Source organism: Haliaeetus leucocephalus, unplaced genomic scaffold (genome assembly GCF_000737465.1).
Source record: "Haliaeetus leucocephalus isolate CR32 unplaced genomic scaffold, Haliaeetus_leucocephalus-4.0 Scaffold2, whole genome shotgun sequence".
Taxonomy (NCBI): domain Eukaryota; kingdom Metazoa; phylum Chordata; class Aves; order Accipitriformes; family Accipitridae; genus Haliaeetus; species Haliaeetus leucocephalus.
This window is the reverse complement of record NW_010972438.1, coordinates 4,281,198-4,303,218: the sequence shown is the minus strand read 5'-3', so window position 1 is coordinate 4,303,218 and position 22,021 is coordinate 4,281,198. Positions and strand designations below refer to the sequence as shown.

The 22,021-nt window shown below is 38.6% G+C and overlaps 1 protein-coding gene across 1 annotated transcript in view; it reads right to left on the bottom strand.

Moving 5' to 3' along the window:
* LOC104835292 (contactin-3-like) overlaps positions 1 to 22,021 on the bottom strand; it is a 104,551-nt gene that overhangs the window by 51,526 nt on the left and 31,004 nt on the right. Inside the window, exons 2-3 of the mRNA XM_010573194.1 lie at positions 6,956 to 7,032; positions 2,382 to 2,477 (exon numbers count right to left, since the gene is read on the bottom strand). Of these exons, the coding sequence (XP_010571496.1) occupies positions 2,382 to 2,477; positions 6,956 to 7,032 (173 nt within the window). The remainder of the gene's footprint in view (positions 1 to 2,381; positions 2,478 to 6,955; positions 7,033 to 22,021) is intronic.

Here is a 22,021-nt window from a genome sequence, read left to right as displayed (position 1 = left end):
ACACAAAGCCAGTCATTTATTGAATCTCCCATTCAGTAAATCTCAAACAAGACTGCTTAAAAAAACGGAATGCCAAAAACTGAAAATGCACTAACTCTGAAGAAGATATTAGAGCAGTTTGTGATACAGCTCATGTTTAATGACAGAAATATGAAACTGATCTGTGCACCCTCAACTGGAAATACTGAGCATCATCTTCCTCCCCCTGTACACCAACAGCCATCACAGAAACGAAGCTAAAATACAAGCTCAGCATATAAGCCTATGTGCACGAAGTTAAATTGAGTTCCATTGTTGGTTTAAATAGTAGATGTCCATACCCTGATGGAACTGGAACTGCAAACTTCAAAAGGACAAAAGTACCATTAACTGCATGAATAATTTGCTCCCCATTGAAAGGGCATATTCGTATTACTTATGTAAATATCTGTGGCTAAGATAAGCAAAGAAAAAAATATGCCAAATTGTAGAAGGGAAGCAATTTCCTTTTCCCATACTATGAACTGGTATTTCTTTGGGGATGAACATTGGTTTCTATTGTAACTGGAATGCTGTATATGGAAGAATAATCACAATTTAATCAAGTCTCCTCTTGAAGACTCCTTACAGAGAATGCAAGAAATAAGTGCAATTAAGCTAGCAAGAACTTAGAAATTGCACGACATGACAGAACACAAAAGAACAGTATTTTGGGGGCTAAAGGGGAGGAGAAAACAAGGTATTTGAGAAGGTTTTAAGGATTAGTATTGTCTGAAATTATTTGATAGCTCAGTGCGACAAATACAACATCAAAGAAAAAAAAAAATAATCAGATCACCGATCTGGAAAGGGCTGAACAGCCCTCAGAGCCTGCAGGCCAGGTCAGCTGTTCCTAAACCATCCTTGCTATTCCTAAAAAACTATTTCTGCTTAATGGATAGATACTTTATCTAAGACTTACCAACCTGCATCCTACTGTGCCAGATCTAGAGGCACCGTATGCTTGATGTCACTGTGCTATAGGTTTATTTTAGTGAAGAAAGAAGAGGAAGGATTTTTTCCACCTTACTCCATGTCTCCTGAAAACTTTAACAGTTAATCCTCCAACTCTCAAACAAATCCAAGGATTTTAAATAATTCTGGTACCAACTCTCAATTCCATTTGATAATTCAGGGAGCCCTCCGCTCTCTTCTTTTGCATGAATAACACAATTAGTGGTGGTGGTGGGGGGGTGTGTCAATCATATCCCATCTGCTGACTGCAAAAGAAATTCTCACCTCTTCAAAGTGTTGATTTAAACCACCATTCTTAGCAATATGAGCATGTTTTATATCACCTCCTGTTTAACACCTCACGCTTAAACATTGCAAAAGTCAGGCAGAGTTGTAGTCAGTTTGGCAATCACCTCTAGGTGTATACCCATGCAAGGCATAAGAGTAAAAATGGCTGGGGTAATTCTGACTTTGGACTGCATATAGAAGCAAAATTTAATCATTCTAATTCTTACAGATAGCTGGGAGAATGACCCATTTTCTCAGCAGCTGAGAAGACAAAGCTGTTGTAAGGCTATAAAGATGATTTAAGAGTATGTATCGGTTTAGAAAGAAAAAAATTCTGCAAGCTCAGACAGTTGTAAAATTGCCATTTTATGGCTGTGTCTGCTTGGACTCTGCCAAATTTAAGAAGCCGCAATACCTATATTATTGTATCCAATCTTTAGCTTATATTACCTTGTCTTTGCAATCAAATCTAATGTTTAACATCACAGCCCTTCAATAATGAGACTCCATATCAATTAAAAACAAATAAAGCCAGTTACTTTCAAGTATTACTTGAGGCTCAATAGCAATTACTCAAAGACTGAAGATGCAGAATGAATGATAAAAATGTACTTGCCACTTTTGGTCCACCAAGAATCCACACATCCAGATTTCTCTCCACCCTTGAGACAACAGTGTTGTAAATTATGCCAGCATCATTACATTACACTATCAAGTGTCTTGATTGCAAGAAAATAGGCAGATACTAGCATAATTAAAGACAACAATATACTCTTTGCAATTGTCTAGCCATAGAAAAAAACCAGATTCATCAAGGCTCAGCAATTGTGAAATTGGGCAGAATTTAACTCCAGAAGATACTCAATTAATTACTGGAAATATCATAAAAATCAGACATGTTAAGTGCACAGAAATTACTAGGAGCTAGAAAGGCATTTCACAATAAAAGTAAATCCTCGTAAGTACTTCCCTCCCCCTCTTTTGGTTTTGTTTTCTCTCTCTCTGTATTTACTTCAGAGCCCACGTTTCATTCTTGCTCTCTCTCCTGCATTTCCAGGGAGATATTCCACTTTACGGTCAATCGGCTCCGGTTGAAGCACAAAGCCTGGAAGGTCCCTTACCTCCTGCCCGGGGGGGTGGTCCGCAGAGCAGCACGACTCCCTGTCCCTCTCGAACTGACACCGCGCTTCTCATTTTCGTCCTGGAGTTTTCAAGATCTGTTGTTGAAAGAAAAGTGAGCTGGATATTACGAAACAGAAAAGACTAAATACACAGGAGTTTCAAGTTCTCAAACCCTGATATCAAATCTCTTAGCAGGCAACTAAGTTCAGTGATTTCAGTGAATCAGTTGCAAAAGAAACAGCTGTTCAACATGAGGGAGGATGACAGAATTAGGACTGAAGTGAACTAATTTACAAGAACATAATTAAACAGATCCTATGGCTAATTTTGTTCTTATGCTAGGCTTATGCTACCCTAATTTTGATAACCAAAAAGGAGTCATAACTGTAACTTAAAAATAGGTCTTTAAGCCACTGTTTCTTCCAAAATGAAGGCTCTGATGAAAATAGCATCAAGATCCTACTGAGCTCCTCTAACCAACCGTAAAATAACGCTAATAACACAGCTATTCAGAAAACGGATATATATCTTTTCAAAAAGAAAAGAAACCCCTCGACCATCTCCCTGCAGCAGAATCCCTTGTAACATCGCTAAGCTCTGGCAAAGGCAAGCGCTTTGCATCTCGGTGTATTGACCCAGCACTCTGCTCTGCCTGGCTTCAGATCTTCTGTGTTCTTTTTAAACTGTGTAAGAGGAGAAACAAATGCTACCGAGTATATATAAATGCAAAGTTTCAGAGCAGCAGTATTTTATCATAAATCTAAATTAACTTTCCCTCTAACTGGTGACTCAAGATCCAAGAAAGTATGGCCTCATTATGTCCTTAAATTAAGCTAGATGTAACATTCAATACAGACTAAGATTGAGGTACTACGCTAAGAAATATTTTTTCCATGAATAAGCAATGTATTTTTCCATAATAAAACCCAAGAGAAGACAATTTAAAAAAAACCTGTTTGTTTATAACCTTGTAAAGGATACTAACACAGTCTTTAAAATAAGACTACCTTTATAACTAAGTGTAACAGGAGTAGTGAGTTGACCAACAGTAGCTATTTCCCAAAATGTAATATTTTATAATATTGAAAAGCAACAGCTGTTACAATCAGAACACCGAACAACAGTGATTAGAATTTCAATGCTTCATTTTAAAAAAATACATTTAATGCCGCAATAAGATATTGTTGTATTATTCTTTGTTACTGCACATAAAGCTCTGAGGAGTTTCTTAAAAGGGCTGTTTTAAGCCTTCCAACTGAATTTCTGTGCAGGTACATCTCAGGGCCTATGTTTTCATGCACATAGTAAGTTTGGATCCTTCTACTGGACACGCAGAAGTCACATAAAACCACAGCCAAACCGATTTCACTGAGAGATCAGAACAGTGTGCCCTGCAATTCATTTCAGGCCTTTAGAGCATCTTTCTCTTCCCTCCATGACAATATAGATTCATTAGCCACCCCTAACACAATTCTCCTGAGTCATGAAAGGAAGAACCAAGAGCTGACAGCACCCAGAGGACACACACTACTCTGTATTAGAATGAAAAGAGCTATGCAATTTGGATTTTAAGGTTTACCCAAAAAGAAAGGAAAAAAAAAAATCTATTTTACATATAAAATGAGTTTAGACCAAATTTTGCCCTCTTACATTACAATCACTGAAAGTCATAAATCTTATAATTTCTGTAATTAAAATGAAATGGTTTATCACTGCTTTCTAAGCATGTGCATTCATTTATTGCAAACACAGACCTTCAGAAACTCGGTTGTCTTTGTGCTGTCCGACACATGGTATGAGCACGATGGGATTGGGCTGGCAGCACCTCAGGAAGGGACGTGACCTGTGGGACATGCCAAGGCATTCCAAAAGGTATGTACTTGTTATCTCACAGGTACCCGGTGGGGACCCACCGCAGCTCTGCGGTTTCATCTGTTACAATATTGTACTGCAGACGTTATTAATCACTGACTGCTGATGAAGACTGCTGTCACAGGGGAATAGTTTTTTGGGAAACAAGAAGCAATTCAGAATCCATCAGAAAATGAAGAATATGAGCCATGCTACAATAAAAGAATAATTTTTTCACTAATTAGCAGGAAGCTCTCCATCCTACCTTCTAGAGTGGTTTAACTTCCAGACTAATCACACAGCTGCAGAACTATCATCACTTAATTCACTTATATACTTGCTTTACACATTGTCTGGCACCACTTTGAAAATAATTAAAAATCACCATGCAAAATAGTAATAGAGTTCTCTATTAGCATTATACAATGAAGTCCAAACCTCTGGCCTTGGAAAGTACTCACTGCTTGTATACAAGTTTCTGGTCTGGTTTTCAGGCATCTCTGTAGCATATTCAGAGTATTAAAGGTCAAAGCCAGTCATGTTCAGTAGAATAGCAAGAGAGATTAGCAGGTTTTTTTTGTTTGGGGTTTGTTGTTGTTGTTTAGAGTTTGGTTTTTTTTTGTTGGTGGTGGTTTGGTTTTTTGTTTTTTGTTTTTTTTTTTTTTTTTTAATAAAGTCAGTATACTAACCACAATAACACTAGGGAGTAGTGCTGTATCTTCTAACAAAACTTGCTATTACATGAAATCATTGGGAAGGAACATCAAGTTCTCAGAAAACTGACAGGGTAAATAAAATACTGTAAAAGGTGGACAAATAATGGAAAAAGATTGTTTACTTTTACAGATCAATTTGTATCTCTAAAATCAGAGGCTCTTATCCTGCTGAAATGTCTTAATAGATAAAATATTACTGGAAACAAAGAATGAAGAGAAGAACAGGACAGAAGATGGTTTTGAGAAGCGATGAGTCAGAACAGGACTCACTTTTCAGCACCTCATGGGATGACAATATCACACTGTTTTGTTTGAAGTCTTCTTTCAGCAACATATATAAAGTATTTCTGCGTTTTACCTCTTGATGTATAGATTGTTTTATTCATCATCAGATTTTTAAAACTTCTAACACTTTCTCAAACTGGTCACCAAAATAAAATGTTTTCATCAATTTCTCTTGCCTACATCTTTTTACTTCTTACTTGCATTTATTATGCCCCACTTTTATCTCCTTTCATCTCAAATGCTACCATTCCGGTAGGAAATGAGCAACTTTATTACTTAACTCTACCAGGCAAAGTCTCTAATCGTAACGCTGAAAATATTTTGGTACAATTGTTACAAAAACCTGACTACACAAGGAAAAAAAAATCCAACTTAAATCCAATCTAGAACTGTGTAATTTGCAAATTAAATGTTTTTATTGCCTGTTTATAGTTTGCCTTATAGAAGAAAGTTTAAAATTAGCAACTGAGACTTTTCTGACTCCTGAAACAGCATTTTCTTCTCCCTTCCCCTGCTAATACCGATATTTGCCTCATTGCTTTAGTACCAAATACATAGTTACATCAGCTGAAATACACACGCCATTGCAATAAAATGGAGCAAGAAAATGTAATTCAGCTTTATTGAAAAGTCTTTCATTCTGCCTGCAAAGGAGAACAATGAAATGTGTTCTTGCACATACAAACAGCAAGGATATGAAAACTGCGTATTCCATCAGGTTCTCTCCTTCCATTTAATAAGCTAAGTTTTCAGTCTCAAGCACATTACTAAGAAAGATTTCAAAATATGAAGTAAAAGTAACATGAGCATCATTTCCACTGCCTCTGCCCCAGAGTAACTCTTTATGCATTTGGAACAGAAGCATATAAAATTTCACGTGACACCCACAGTTATTAGAAGACACGGATTTGTGAATTCATGGGTGAGGGGGAGAGAATATGCTACCTGAAGCATCTGTAGAAGGTAAAGCAGACCTTGTTCTCACGTGATGTCAACACGTGAGAAAGAATAAAAAATTTGATCTTCATCTGCAGAACACATGCCAGTTGACTGCATTCATTGCAGTTCACTGCAAATACCTTTTAAAAATGTATCTGGTTTCTGTAATCTTGTATAATGAAGGAAGGTAAGCAAACAGATCACGCAAGATCAGATCAAATATTGCATCTGTGCTTTGAAAAGACATAGAACACCATGTTATGAAAAATCCAGAGAATTTTTGATGGCAAAGCTGCTCCAGACACGACTCCTAGCTTGTGGCAGCATTGAGTTGTATCACACTGTGCCAAGAAACCTGATTGATATTTCACCCCTGGTCACACGTATCCGTATACAGGATCTTCATAAAATTAGTAGAGGCTGCTAGAAGTTATACCAACTTAAAAAAAAAAATTAAGAAGTAATGCACAGGACACATTCACTCCCTGGAGAGGAGCAGGATTCAGTGGGTTTCCAACTCTAAGCCCAGTGACACCCAAGCATCTTATTACATCAATTGATATTTATTCTCAACACATATTTATTAGCAATTCTACCATGTTTTGATAGCTACAGAACAAGGGTTCATGCTCTACAAACATAATTGTCCCTTAAGAGCCACAAAAATATTTATTCCATTACTTCATTAGACTCATTATTATTCAAAGCAGCAGAACTTGTTAAATGTATTTTATGTATAATTCTGTACTGGTAGGATGTTCAAGTATCTAAATGAGTGAGACAACCAAATCTTAACTGTTTTCTTGAATAGGTAATTCTGAAGTGGGGACTTTGTTCGATGTCAGCACATAATGAAGTACTAATTCATAACCCGCTCACCCTGGTAAAAGTCACATTATTAAAAAGAAATGAAATACCAGACTCTCAGCTCTTAAGAAAAAATAACAGCCTCAGCATGTTGTAATACCTATGTTGGTAATGCCAACTTCTGAAAGAGTAACACAAATTAGTTTCTTTAAAAAACAAAACCAAACACAAAACCACACAAAAAACTCCTCACCATCATCACCTAAATCACCTACGTGCATAAGCAAACCTTCTTCCCCACCACCACAAAACTGGCTACACCAAGGCATTTCTGTGACCACGTGTTTTACACTTCTTTAGACAGATGCCAGAAACTGAGTGTACACTTGGCATACTTTTAAGTTTATTAAAAGTACTTGTATCTGCTCAACAGAATAGCTGAATACGGGGCCTGTTAATGCCAACACACTGCCCGCAGACATAGAGCACTTAGAAAAAAAGCACAACAGAGCTGCATATGGAACAAGTGAGACTTTGTGCTGCCTTCCCTGGGCTTTGGATCAAGGCTGGGAGAACCATGCTGGGGTGGAAGGGAGGGATAGGACCAAAAATTATCTCCGTAATCATCAATTCTTTTTGGAGGTAGAGAAAGGAGAAAAATATTAACAGTGCAAAAGTGAACATTAGTCAAAGTATGCAAAGAATCGGGGTGATTTGTCACTCCAGAAGAGATTCACGGGCTACTGGGGAACCACCTCCACAGTTTCTTTGTCTGAGTGTACTTCTCCAGGCCAGGAACAGCAGCATTGCTCCTCCAGGTTGAGACCCAGCCCTGCTGCCGACAGCCACCAATGCCCTGGCCATTTCATGCCCTGAAGGCTCCAAGGACAGGGAAAGCAGAAACAACCTCAAGGCACTTTTTATTCACAACCCAAAGCACTACTTGGAGAACTTTGAGTTTTTAGTTTGAAATACTGCTCCTGTCTCTGCTCACATTACATTAGTCTCACTCAGCAAAGCCCATCTGAGTACGTTTCTTGCATCCATAGAAATATTGCTAATAAAATGCAGCAAACTTCTATGTAGAAGAGTGAGCAGGTGAGGGAATAGACCCTTGCAAGTTGTTTCCATTGCATGAAAAGCAGAACATCTAACAAGCGAGTCACGCAGGGGTTAACAGGCTGCTGGAGCCAGCTGGCAGTGAATAACAGCACCAAAAACTTACTTACTAAACTTTTAAACTCTTCACCTCCCCTTAAATCACTTGGGGTGCAGCAAAAAATGAAACAGGGAAGAATTAAATACACTTACACCAATTAAACAAGAATAATTTAGAAATTATACAACAAAGTCTGTGTTAAACACAAAGAGGAAAAGGTAAAACGAAATTGGCACAGATGTATCAGAGTGCAGTGAACATGAGATACCAGCATGGAAAAAAGCCGAAGAGTCTGCAGTAATGAGGGAGAAAGAAGGACAGGGAGCGATGAGATGCTTTTGTGGGTTGTGTGGAACTGAAGGAAGAGACCAGAGGCAGCAGAAGAAAGAAAAAAGAAAAAAAAAGTAAAGGAACATTAATAGCATAAAAGTTGAGTCAACTTCTGATGAGCAGGGAAATTTTTATTTTTTTTAAACACGTTTCACACTGACAAAAATGCACGGAAAGAACTGGAAAAAATAGTGTTAAAAGGGAAATGCATGCTTTGAAAGAAAAATTCTCCAATAGGTATTTCCAAAAATATGCCTGCCATAAATTCATATTATCTGGGAATTACCACTCAACTCAAGGCAAACACAGGACTGAACAAAGCAATTCAAGCAATTTGAGAAATATCTCAGGAGGGAAGGATGTTTGCTCAAGGAAATTATCCTACAGCCAAGTTCTTAGATGCAACACAGATTTTGCCCCCCTACCACTTTCCTAACACAAACCCTAAGAATACCCTGAGAGTCTACAAAGCACCTCCATCACTAACCGCTTGTGACCACAAAGCAGGTTTAGTATTGAAGAACAACAGGCTATTCACGTTTTAATAGTTAAACAGATGGCTGAATGCTTTGCTAGGTCTAATTACCTGAAGGGTTTTTTTTATTTATTAAATAAGTGGCAGTGTTTCCAAGAAGGCTTTCCTCAATAAATAAATAAATCAATGAAAACCATCATGCAACAGTTCATTTTTTAAGCACTGGGAACATGCTGATGACAATGGGATTTTTCTTCTGTCACTGACTTCACTCATTTATCTTTCTAAAAACAGCCACCTTCCTTAAAGAAACGGACAGATTCTCCCACAAATATTACAGAATATAGTTGGGTTGTCACCAGAAAGTATTGCTAGGATACGGGTAACCAAAATCTGTCATCTTCCCCATCTCACTTGGTATGGAGCACCTGGCAAAAAGCCCCAGTGCTTTGATTAGGGCCATGTGGACTATAACAGATGTAACGATGACAAATAACAGATATAGCAGATGACTAAGTGTCTTATCAACAGATGTCTTGCCACAGCTGCTGCTTCACATGTAAAAATACACTAACTTGTTAGTCAGCATAAAAATCCAATATTCACAGACCTTCAAAATATTTATAATTCTCATCTCAAATTATGTGTCCTACCTGGGTTAAGCAAAATAATATGAAATGCACAAGTTTATGTAGAGCTGCAAACATAAGCAGGGCCGTTAACTCCAACACAGCTAATTAAAAACACAGCCCCTGGAGGAAACTGTACCATCTTTATGGAGCTGCTCCAGTTCTCCAGAGCAAGCCTCGAGCTTTCACAACCTGAGGACCACCTCTCTGAGGATCAAGCTCTCCAAAGCTCTGCAACCCTGAGACTGCGTTCCTTGCTGTGATTAAAACTCTGAAGTCGCTTTACCTGTTTATGTCTGTCCCTCTACCACCAGCTCTGCAGCCTGCAGGCACGTGCAATGAAACAAGCCTTCTCCCCATCCACGAGCTACAATACCAGAGTAATCTGCCTAGAAGAAGAAAGCAAACCTTAACCCATGACCTACCCTGCCAAAATCACCTGTGCCATTTTCTTTTCTGGAATCGGTTGGGTTTTATCTCTAGCTCCAGCTGCTCTTCAGTATTTTTAGCTTGACATGTTGGGGAATCCTGAAGAGCTAACACTAATGGATTTTTATTTTTTATTTTAGTAATTCTCCAGCATACTGTTTCTCAATCTAAAAACAGATGGGTTTGTCAGGTACATTACACATCAACCCTTAAGTTTAATAAAACAAGTACAAGGGAACTTAGAGAAGATGACTATTTCTACATAAGTGATTTCAGTAACCTACTTGAAATAAGCCATAGAGGGAATAGAGTGCAAGCATAGAAATTAATACTGTATCAAGAATAATATTTACAGAGGAATTCAGAAGAAATTAAAACTTTTAATTTTATTATCAGAGTTACTGGTAGATGAAAAACGGAGAGGCAGAAATAAAAGTAATACATTTTCATGGTAGCACATTTGCCTGGTTCATGTAGAGGAAGAACAGTTATTTTACTGTATTAACTATTCACATCACAATTTTAAGAAAGAGGTAAGTGAATTTTCACATTTGACAAATAAAATAACTCAGACTTAGTATCCTGAATATAGCATACGCTACTGACATTAATTGCTTCTGTGATGTCCAAATCTAACATTTCTGAAACAGGGATGTAATACACCCTTCCTTGGGTGCTCCACTACAACTGCAGCAGTATCTAGCCGAGTACAAAGACACTGCCAGAGTATAAAACAGATTCTGGAAAATTGCTGCAAACATTTATGACTATAAATCTCTTAGGTTACTAGCTAGGATTAGACTACATTAACAGGCTCAGGAGGACAGGATAGATAAGAAAAATGATCTACTCCTATCCAGGCACCATACAGCAACACTAAACTTGTAGCTTAGTGGATGTTCAGGAGCACATCAAAGCAAACCAGAATATATTTTGTTCATTTCCTTTACAGTAGCCAAAAGTGGCTAAAGCAGATGGTCTGTAGCTACTTTCTTACAGGCTTCAGGGAACAAGGATGCAGTGAAATGCGTTTCTTGCTATGATGTCATTTGCACCTGACAAGCAAAACTGGTATTTCTACCGCAGATAAGGCAGGAAAAAAAAAAAAAAAAAAAAAAAAGAAAACCCACATCATTATGATGCTGACAGTGGATGTTGAAAACAACAAAAAATTGCCAGTTCACATAAAAATGCAAAAATGAAAAAATATAACTTGATCTCTAGGAGACAGGACATCGTGCAGTCCAAGCAGCAGAATCACTTCTTGAATACTGAAAATGAAAGCCAAATGACAAAAAGTTTCCCATGAAGGTGTATCTCCAACCTGTGCGCAAGCACGAGTTCTTAAAAAAATTAGTTATTCAAAAGCTAAAAAACACTGCATAATCTAATTCAGTATTCTTGTGCAAACACATTACTGTAGTCCCTAATAAAATTAAAAGAACATACTAAGGTTGCAAACTCAATTATTTGGAGTTAGAAAGTGCCAGAGTTAAGGTTGCCTAAGAACACAAATATTGGCTGAGCAAAAAACCCAAACCAGTAAGATTTCAGCACCAAGGGCTTGGGATGGGAATGTGCGTTGGCCCCTGTTGGCTGGGGACACGCTGCAGCTGGGAAAGGCACCGAGGGACGTTTGCTATCAGGAGAGAAGCCACCAAGAAGGTTATGAACACAGGTCCCATGAAGCAGCCACCCGGACAAACCCCCAGCTCCAGAGAGCCCTAGTCCCAATGCCGTGGTCTCTCATGGGGTCTGGGATGCTTTAGAGATGCAGTTCCTACATGTTTCTGCCATTCCTGACGCACTTTCATGCTTGTCCCCTCTCCGCAACGGCTCCCCCTTCAGTCCTTGCTTCCCCAACTGTTCCAGCCGCCTCAACTCTTACCAACACTCGGGCTCACCACATTCCCCAACTTTTCTTAAAATCCCTTTATCCCCAGCCTCATGAAACTCATTCTGCCAATCTCTTACCCCTTAATTATGGTCATGATATTCATTACAATCAATTAAATTCCTCTGTCTCCTCCCTTTTCTTTTAATCCAGAGGGATTTCATAGTTTTTGCTGCCAGGGTCTGAACTCAACGAGACTGTCTCATCTCAACAGCAATGCCAGGCTCCATTAGGTGAGCATTACAGCAACAAACAGCAAGCGCAGGGAGCAATCAAGAGTTTGGGCGTGCTCTTGGTAAGCCTTCATGTGTAGGGGAAGACCTAGAAAGGGATTTTCTTGTCTATATCTAAGGTACAGGGAGAAGGAGATGCTGCAGCGAAGCTGGGGAGCTTCAGGGAGCAGAATTTGATGGAGGTGTTTCTTAAACAGCAAAGACAAAGATTAAGAGTCAATTCAACCAGAACAGCCTAAAGGCCATCTCAGGATCATCTGGTCTCATTTTGGAGCTGCTCAGTATGGGTAGTTGATGATTTGTACCAGAATTTTCTGCTATTAGAGCAGCCAGTTTCTTGTCTTATCTGGAAACCTCTCTTTTCCTCAAGTGCTGCTGAGTATATTTAATTAGTTTTCAAGAGCCTGAATGTGGAAGGTGCCAAATTATTTTACACCTACAGCAAGCTGCAGCAGGCATCGAGCACATGGCAGCTCTTGCTGAGCACTGACTTCATGCTCCTAGTAGGACATTTAAGGAAACTTGACGAGCAGTTGCAACTTGCAGTTGCTCCAACACACACAAGACGCACTGCAGCAATTCTACTTATCTACACTGAAATATGTTTTCACTGTAAGCAACTTCCTTACACTTGTACCTTCCCATCAACAGACTCGCAGCAGTCAATAAAGAAATCATTTAGAGCAGAGCGAAGGCATACCAGAGGAGTAAACACCACCATGACCTGCAAGGCTGGCGCTGGCTTTGCAGCAGCTCGCTGCTGCTCGCCTGCCTATCGCCTTTTCACAGGAGCTTCTCCTGGTGTCATTTCTTCGGTAGGACAAACCCAAAGGCTGGAGCCAGATAAAGTCAAGTTAGAATTAAAACTCCAGACAGTTCAGAAGAAGCAGTAAGTTACTGCATACTGTATAAGTTTAATACCAGGGTTACAGAGTAAAACTGTATTCCAATATCCAGGAGAGCAAAAGAGTTCATCTAACAGTTCCTTCTGATCCTTCATCTTAGAAAGACATGAGTAACCTACGACATAGCTTATTTTCTCAAATCTAAAGTAATGTAAATGCTACCCGCTACCCTACCAAACCACCGCTCTGTTCCTACCAGCTCACAAACACACACTAGTCAGCCTGACCAGAACTACAGACAGAGTCTACCCGCTGCAATTAAGCAAAAATGTCATTTGCTCTGCCACACGTCTACTTCTGCCCCTCATATCCTCTGTAAAAGCAGAACGGCCTTTTCAGGACAGGTGCCAGAGCTTCAGTCTGGTTACAAAACCTCTCTTTCAATATTAATCATTGCTCTGACCCAGATATAATAGAGAGACATTTAAAAAACAAGCAGCGTAATCCCCATGCAGATAACAAATCCCATGTTTTGGTTTATAAAAACAGGAACAATAATCGTTACACAATTAAACGGGGTAAATAGATGATAAAATCGCACGTGGTCTTGCTCAGAATGAATTGGTACCTGATACTGCATCATGTGGAGGAAGAACAAGAGACCCTTGCAAGCATGACTTGGAATAAATTAAATTCATTACACAAAGCAATGATTTGTGATAAGAACTCACTCTAACTTGGTCTACTTGGACACCTTATGTAATGAGAAATCAATGCAATTCAGGGTGTGCGGCAGACAAGTACCACAGTGTGGCTAAGTGTCCTGCTTTCAACCGAAAACAGTTGCAATGCATAGCAGCCCTTTTCCAGCCTCTAGACCAACATCATCTTCCCATGGACACTGGGATGTGAGAAATTGATTTTACCCTTGCCATGGAGTCAGTAAATACTGGAGTCTGGAAGTATGTTTAGGGCCCACAGTTTAGATACAAAGCTCAGAACTGGAATCTCTAGAAAATTTTTTCAGTAAAGAAGGATTTATTATGAGGCAAAAAAGGTTTCTGAAAGAAACAAGATAGTAATTCCACTGAATCCCCATCAGAAGAGCTAGGAGAAAGAAAAATACAGGACAGATAAGACAGAACTAGCTTAAAGAGAGGCTATAGTTACTTTTAAATGGAAACGAACAAGAGAGTTAGTTATACACTAAGATGAAAGGGTAAATAAAAGTAGCATATGTTATTAAGAGAGGAGAAAAATGCTAGATTTTGTTAACCAAAGCAGCTGAATATTCAAAAAAAAATTCTGAAGAGAATATGAAATAAAACCAGAAAGATTCACATATTAAGAAATCAGAGGTTTAAAAATAGCTGAATGCAAAGGAGCGTGAACAATTGATAAGGAAATGCAAGACAACTGTTAGTATCAGATTATTAATAATCAAACCCACTTATCTGGTACTTGGGGAACGAGTGAGGAAGCCTACTGGCAAATCGCGAACAAGAGTTCGGAGAGCAGATCAGAAGCTGTGGCAGTGTAGAACTAGTCTCTAAACCACGAAACCCAATAAATCACTGACTCATTTGATTGTTTAACTTCACTACTGGGTAAAATAGCAGTACATACAGTAGAAGCAATCAATATAAAAGCACTAGGAAAATACAAATCATTAGATGTTACAATGATGGCAAGTTCATAAAGAGAAACTGCACTCAATGACATTACAGCTGCTGCCTTACATGCTGAGTTTGGAATAAAGTCCCCAGACACTGGTTTCAGCCCATCATCTACAAGCTCTCATTCTCTCCATCAGCTCTGCAAGATCACAAGGCCATCCACACTGCCTGTGAAGTACTATTATAATGCAAACATTAATATGAAGTTGGTGGGGGGGTGCGTGTGTTTGGTTTTTTGAAATGGTACCACTTGTAAATGACAAATGTCTATGGACAAAACACTGATTAAACTTCAGTCTTAAGTTATTCCCATACATCATTAATATTTAAATGTGGTTCGGCTGGTTTTGAGTAAAGAGGTTTTGACTTGTTTATTTCCATAGTAAGTGATATTAGAAAAAGAAAATCTGTATAACCTCTTAGTAAAAAGCTAAAAATTAAAAGTACTAAGGAAACAAATGAAGGCATGTGAAATTAAAGTGGTAAAGAGGGCTCCCACCTAACTGGTTAGTTCATCTTTCCAGTTTGCTCCATCCCCCAAAAGCTAGTGCAAACAGATTATCCAGAGCACTTTCTTCTTTGCTTTTCTTGCAGCAAGACGGCAAAAAAAGAAAACGCAGGGATCATTTGAGCGCATTAACCTCCTTGGAAGAGAAAGGAACTAGACAAGATCTTTAGAGAATTGCATTCTGTCTGCCTCTGCAGTAATAGCATTACACGTCAATGAAAGCACAATTATATGGAAGACTGTTAGTTTACTGAGGGGTCAAAGAGATGACAGCTGTGGCAGGCAGCAGTAAACCTTTAATATGCCATGATGTACCAATGTGCATATCCTTCAGTGGATGAATAAATGTGGCTGAACAAGGGATTACACCTGAGCAAGCAACTACATAGATTAATAAATTCAGCATCAGACCATTCAACAACAGAAGCTGCAGGAGTGGAGAAAAACAACTGCCCAGAAATACCTATCTGTTGTTCTGCTTCTGCATTTATAAAACAAATACAATCCCAGTGTTACTGAAGAGATGTTAATAGATTGAGACATGTACATAAGAAGAAAACCCCCAAAACACAGTGGGACCTCAAATCTTTTTGTTGGTATCTAAGCAGAATCGTTAAGTGACAGATGCTCTATGTGCAGATTGATCTCCAGCCTAAGCCAAATTGCTCCGCGTAGGGTGATGTAATCCTCAAAAGTATATCGTTAACTACAATTTAATAAAAAGCCATGGGCTGAAAAAATACAGTTTCATAAAAAAGAAAGAAGATCTTTCACTGCACAGGGCTGAGAGAGGTAATAACAGGAAAATAAAAAACAGGTACTACATCTCTTCTCGTAAGTAGTGAGAATTTCCTTGGTTATTAAATGAGACTCCCCACAATTCACAGCCTGTGCTCTCTGTCACCGCTCACTACCATATTCTACTAGAAACACTTATGTAAATACATCATCGATACAAAAATAAAGACAGAAGCAACGCAGTGTAATAAGAGTAGCTCTGCAAGTTCCATCACTTTGGTATTAAGATACCTACTTTGCTTAGCAAGTAGCTATACCAACAATAAACATCAGGAAGCAAAGTAGGCAGGCTGACAGCGAATCGGAGCCCTGAAAAAGTAATCTTCTTACATTTAAAGTAAGAAAATACACAGTGAAGACATTTAAACAGTTATTCTCAATCCCTCCTAAATCTGACATTTATGTGTTGCAGCCATGGGTTACTTACAGTTAAAATTTAAGGTACATTTCTATATTCATTGAATGTTAGTATAATTCAGTACATCACAAGACAACTGTGCTTGTTACATGCCTTTTAGCAACACCATTTTTTCTATTTCAGAACTTGTTGCTGTAAAAGGCATTCAGAATTATTATTTTAAGTATTTATTTCAGTTTGAGTAGGCTCAAAATCTAATAGTTTATTAGCCATGAAGGGTGAAGTATGACACAGATAACACAGATGCATTTATGTTGACTGAAACGTTTTTTATGTTTGATTTTTTTAAGTTGTAAAACTGCAGTTGAAAGATCAAAGCACTGAAGTCCTACTGAACATTCCTATCAGCTTCAATGGGCTTTAGATCAGGTGCTTAATGTGGTATTAATGTAATGCAGATGTTTTTAAGTATTATCTTAATAGTATCTGTGGTATGCGAAATGGGCTAACAAGACCCCATTAGGGCAATTCTGACAAACAAAACAAGGGCTGAAATCCTTCCCTAACAATGACTTGCTTTTATTTTTCAGGGAATAGAAGCTTTATAAACTCTCTTTTCACAAATAAGCCATATTCCAGAGGCTTAAGAACAGTCCTAAAGTGAAAAAATCCTAAGGAAAGTCACCACTTCTCAAAAAAAAAAAAAAAAAAAAAAAAGCAAGAATGAAAATGAAAACGCTTTGTTTAGAGCTTTACCAGGCAGGAGGCATGCAGGAAATGCCAAAATTTTTAGTTATAAAAATTTGTACACCTACATAAGTGAAGCTAGCACTTCAAGAAACTCCTGTTAAAAAGATTTCAGAATTTAGACATAAAGTCTAACTATCTAAAAATATAACTGATCATATTGGTTTAATATTTATGTATATTCTGTGATTAAAAGAAAACTTCCAGCTTTTAAACGCCTTAAAAAAAAACCCCCAACCAACCAACCTCTTCACCCCCAAAAACCATCCCCCCAAAGCCCACCACAAAAACCATCAAAAAAACCTTACAACGTAAGAACTAGACACTACATGTGCTAAATAGTTCCACCAAATTATTGCCCTCCAAAGAGTATCTAAGTTAGCAAAATTAACGCTGGAGTCAAAAACAATTATTGCCAAAATGCAGATAGCTATTAGAGGACTGAACAAGAGGGATTATGAGGATGAAACATGAATGGGCTAATAAATAAACAATCCATTTGTTACCCACTGACAATAAATATGTTTGAATGCATGCAGAAAGTTTGGTAGCAAAGCTGCTCTCAGCAGGACTCTGGCAGTTACTAATAAAAGGTGGTGGACAACCAAAAGCAGGTGAACAACAAGGTGCATGCAAAACTGCCGTTCTAGAAGATCCTTATTTATTAGTGTCAGTACTAACGCTGCCGCAACCGGGTTGCATCTCTGGTTCACAGCAAGCTGCGGCCATCAGGATTAAGGTAGCACACGGTTAAAAGATCTCCATTACAGCTATGGAAGAAAAATTTTGATTCGGGTCAATTTACATAACTATCTTCCATTGCACTTCAGACACTTATTATATTAAGCAAGTCCAATCAAGTGAAATATTTAATATGAGAAAAAGATGTACAGAGATGAAGCAACAGCTGCTTTTTTCAACCTCATTTAATGCCTTAAAATAGCAAGCAGATACCACTAATGGGATGGGAACCCTTTTGTACAAACTGGTTTTACACTCTGACCTGGGGCCTCATCCCTGTGATACAGAGGATTCAAAAGACCATCCCCAGGTCAGGATATTCCCAGCTCTGGAGCTCTGGGCCACCAGTCACAGACCACCAGACAGAAGGGCTGGACACAAAGCCGGGGGTTAACACAGCACCCAGCTAAACCTCTGCTTGCACCCAACTTTCTCTTAAGAGATTCCAAGTTACATGAGGAGCAAAATCACTGCAACTTGAGACTTATCTTCACTGAAAGTGGCACTTTTCTTAAGTTATATAAGCCATAATGTTGCAGGTCATTAAGTCTGTATTTTTGGCTGGGCATGTAGGCTGGCCTTCAACTTTCTGCAAGAGTTTCGCCCAGACAACCTACTAAAACAGTGGGAAAATCTTCGTGTTCATGAAAAAAATACACTAAAAAAAAAAACAGAAGACATAATAAATACCTTTGGGTAAAAAGAAGATTTTTATATTTATATACACACACACAGAGATATCTCTCTCTCCAGAATACTCTTTCCCTTATTTCCTACGCTAGAAAGTCTCTGCTCTCTTTCCTCTCTATACTCCCCTCCTTCACAAGCTATTCATGCACAAGCTTTGAAAGATAGTAAGAGGACAAGCAGATTTACATCCAAAAAAAAAAAAAAAAGATAAGGTTGCCATGGGAATAAGAAGACAAAAACTGTTACTTAATCCAACATAAAAAGGATGGGAACTGGAGAGAACTCAAATGGAATTGAAACTGTCACCCCAACTGATAAGGTTATGATCTGTAACAACTGCTTTTTCTCCCTCATTTACTCTATGCTTTTATGTAATTTCATTTTCTCTCCAGATACTATTTACAGAATACAATAACTCAAGTTAAGATCCAAAAAACTTAAAAAAAACCCAGAAGTAATATTTTCCAATATGTTGCTCGCTACTGTCACTCACTTGTAAACTCTCGTAAAAGCTGAAATATGCCCACTCTGCATCAGTGCTACAGATGTAGATACGGAATTTGAGATGAATCTTTAGATTTTATATATGAAATATACACAAAAAGATAGATTCAGCCGTGTAATTTTCTTTCTTTAAACTACAGTCCATGGTCTGCAATGAAGTTTTGCATAGGCTAGTAAGTAAATTCAGATTTAGTTTTTTTCCACAGCTGCAATCAAAGACAATTCTTACAAATTTTTGAAGGCAGAAAGAACTGTGACACTGCCCCCTCTCCCTAAAAAGTCATGGCACCGTTAATGTCAGTAGTTTATCTCAAAAAACCCTGTCTCTTATCAGAGCTTGCTGGAATCGCTTCCCAGCTAGCACGAAATATCATGGGAAGGAATGAATCTGTCCCATTTTTAAGCTGTTGATACAGGATAAATGTTTCTTCACATTTTGAAAACTGTAGGGAAAATGTATTTCCTTCCATTACACATCCCCATAGCTGCCTTGACTCATTAAATAACATGCCATATGATCTCCCTACACAGTGAACCTTAAAAATGAGAAATGTGATGAAACCTTAAAAGACCCAATTCATAAAGTCTCTACCGATGGATGATCTCTGGAAACATAAAGACCAGAAAGTAATATGGAATGCACTAGCTAAAAAATTTCTTGAACATACAGCAGAGCTTTAGAAGACTGGTTCTTACTTGCACTTTTAGCTCTTCCCAAGCTATGCAAAGGCATCCTAAAAACGACCAAGGAGCAGATTTGAAGCTCCTTTAGAATGCCATTGCAAGATTTATGTTAGGGTACATTGGCAGTGTGAATCAAATACCATGTCTCGTACTAAGGCTGTTAGCATCACAATTTGCCTGTTATTTTCAGTATCAGAAAATCTGCCATTCAGTTGTTTACAATAGCAATACCTTTATCTGCCACCTCTGCAGTATGGGAGAATCCTTAACTGAATTTAATGTTGAACTATTTGGGGATTTTCTATATTGCTTTCAGAGTTATCAATAGGTGTATGAGCAACCAGGATAAAATATACACCAATTATCATAGTATCATAGAATGGTTTGGGTTGGAAGGGACCTTCAAGACCATCGAGCTCCAACCCCCCTGCCATGGGCAGGGGCACCTTCCACTGGACCAGGTTGCTCAAAGCCCCATCCAGCCTGGCCTTGAACACTGCCAGGGATGGGGCAGCCACAGCTTCTCTGGGCAACCCGTTCCAGTGCCTCACCACCCTCACAGTGAAGAACTTCTGCCTTACATCTAATCTAAATCTACCCTCTATCAGTTTAAAACCCTCGTTTACCCTCAACTATGCAAATTAAGCTGGTTTTAATTCAGGTTTAAAACATTTTGAAGTTCTCATTGCACGACAACTGCCAAAGGCAAATGAACACTACATTTTTTTCTTTGCAGTTCTTTGCCTCTTGCTGCTGAGCACCCAAAGATGCACTGAATTATTTTGCAAAGTATATGCATTGTGTGCAAGCTGTGACTTGCAGATCACCGGGGACAAGGTGGCATTTTGAGCCTCTCAAATCTGCGATGGTGGAGGAGTGGCACAAGAGTTGTGAAATTTTCTGCTTATTTAAAATAAGCTCCTGACATACTCCATTGCCTCTACTAAACAAAAGTAATGCTAATCCACTGATTCCTCACACTCGGTACTTAACAAAATGACACTTAGGAGCTGGGAACAAACCCCGACGTGTATTTAGAACAGTGCAGAAAGTCTCTGTTTTGTGACTCTTTTCACATAGACTCTTGCAAGGGTCATTATGCTTTTTCCTTGCAATTTGAATGGGAACTGCTAAGTCACCTGCACAAGGTCACAGCCATCACAATTCAAACCCAGGTCTCCTTAAAACCCACAGCCCTGCACCCTTTGCACTAGGCTATTCCAGGTTTCTCATTTTACACTGCAGGGAAACATCCAGTTGGCTTCAGTATACATTGTGTATCAGTGCATAAAGTTACTCCATACCTGCCCTTCTTCCCTAAGGTTTTCTGTTCCCCTCTGTTGGATGAAAATACTACAAATACTTACAGTGACTGGTTCAAATAAAGTGGTTTCTCTGTTCAAATTCTATGTTTCTGCACCGAGTTTGCAGTCCCTGAACATGTGACCCTGGACTACGCAAGAGTAAAGGATAACCAAGCACACACACGCTCACCTACGTGTCATCTTCTGCTTTCTCTTCCAAAAGAGCAAACAGCACTTGTCTAGAAAAAGGTCTACGTTCCTGCCAAAAGGCATGTGTTTGAAATGCTTTTGACTTTGTTACAAGACTCCTAAAAAGTCAACAAGAAAGTCGTGACTATTTGTTCCCTCCAAGAAGGAAAAAACATCACGCTACGTTAAACAGCTATATTTTAATATTCTGTTTATAGTTATGGAAATTTGGTTCATTTTAGCATCAATAAGTTCTGATTGTGCTAATCAGACAAGAATATAAATGAGCTTTTATTTGCTTAGGTTTTCAAACATGTATAGTAATATGGTTGAGGTTAGGCTTTTGCTTTACAACCTTGTGTTATTTTTTTACTGAAAACCAAGTGTGAAAATTGTGTTCTGATCCCTGATAAATACTGATCCCCAAAATCTCATCACTGATATGTACACCCTGTATTGGAAAAGTTAAAGGCTAATATTATCCCATTTGTTATTAAACAAGAAGTGGAAAGGTTAATTATGGCAAAAATCAAGCTTTTGTCCAAGAGGCTAGTAGCAGCATATTTGATATTACCAAAAATTTAAAAGCTAAAGCATTCATTTTGAACATGATTATTAAGAACAACAAAATCAGAACAGTTTCTCCTGGAAGGCTTTTTTTAAATAAAACCCAAAGTATTTATTCTCAGTTCTGTTGCTTTCCTGAACATCTGCCAAATTGTTCAGCTTTAGATTTCAACCGCAGTGTACCTCCCTGTTTTTCAACTGTCATTCACAACCACTTTTATATGTGGGTTGTCTCCCCCCCCCCCCCCCCCCCCGCCCCGCCGCTCCCCAACAGTGGCGCG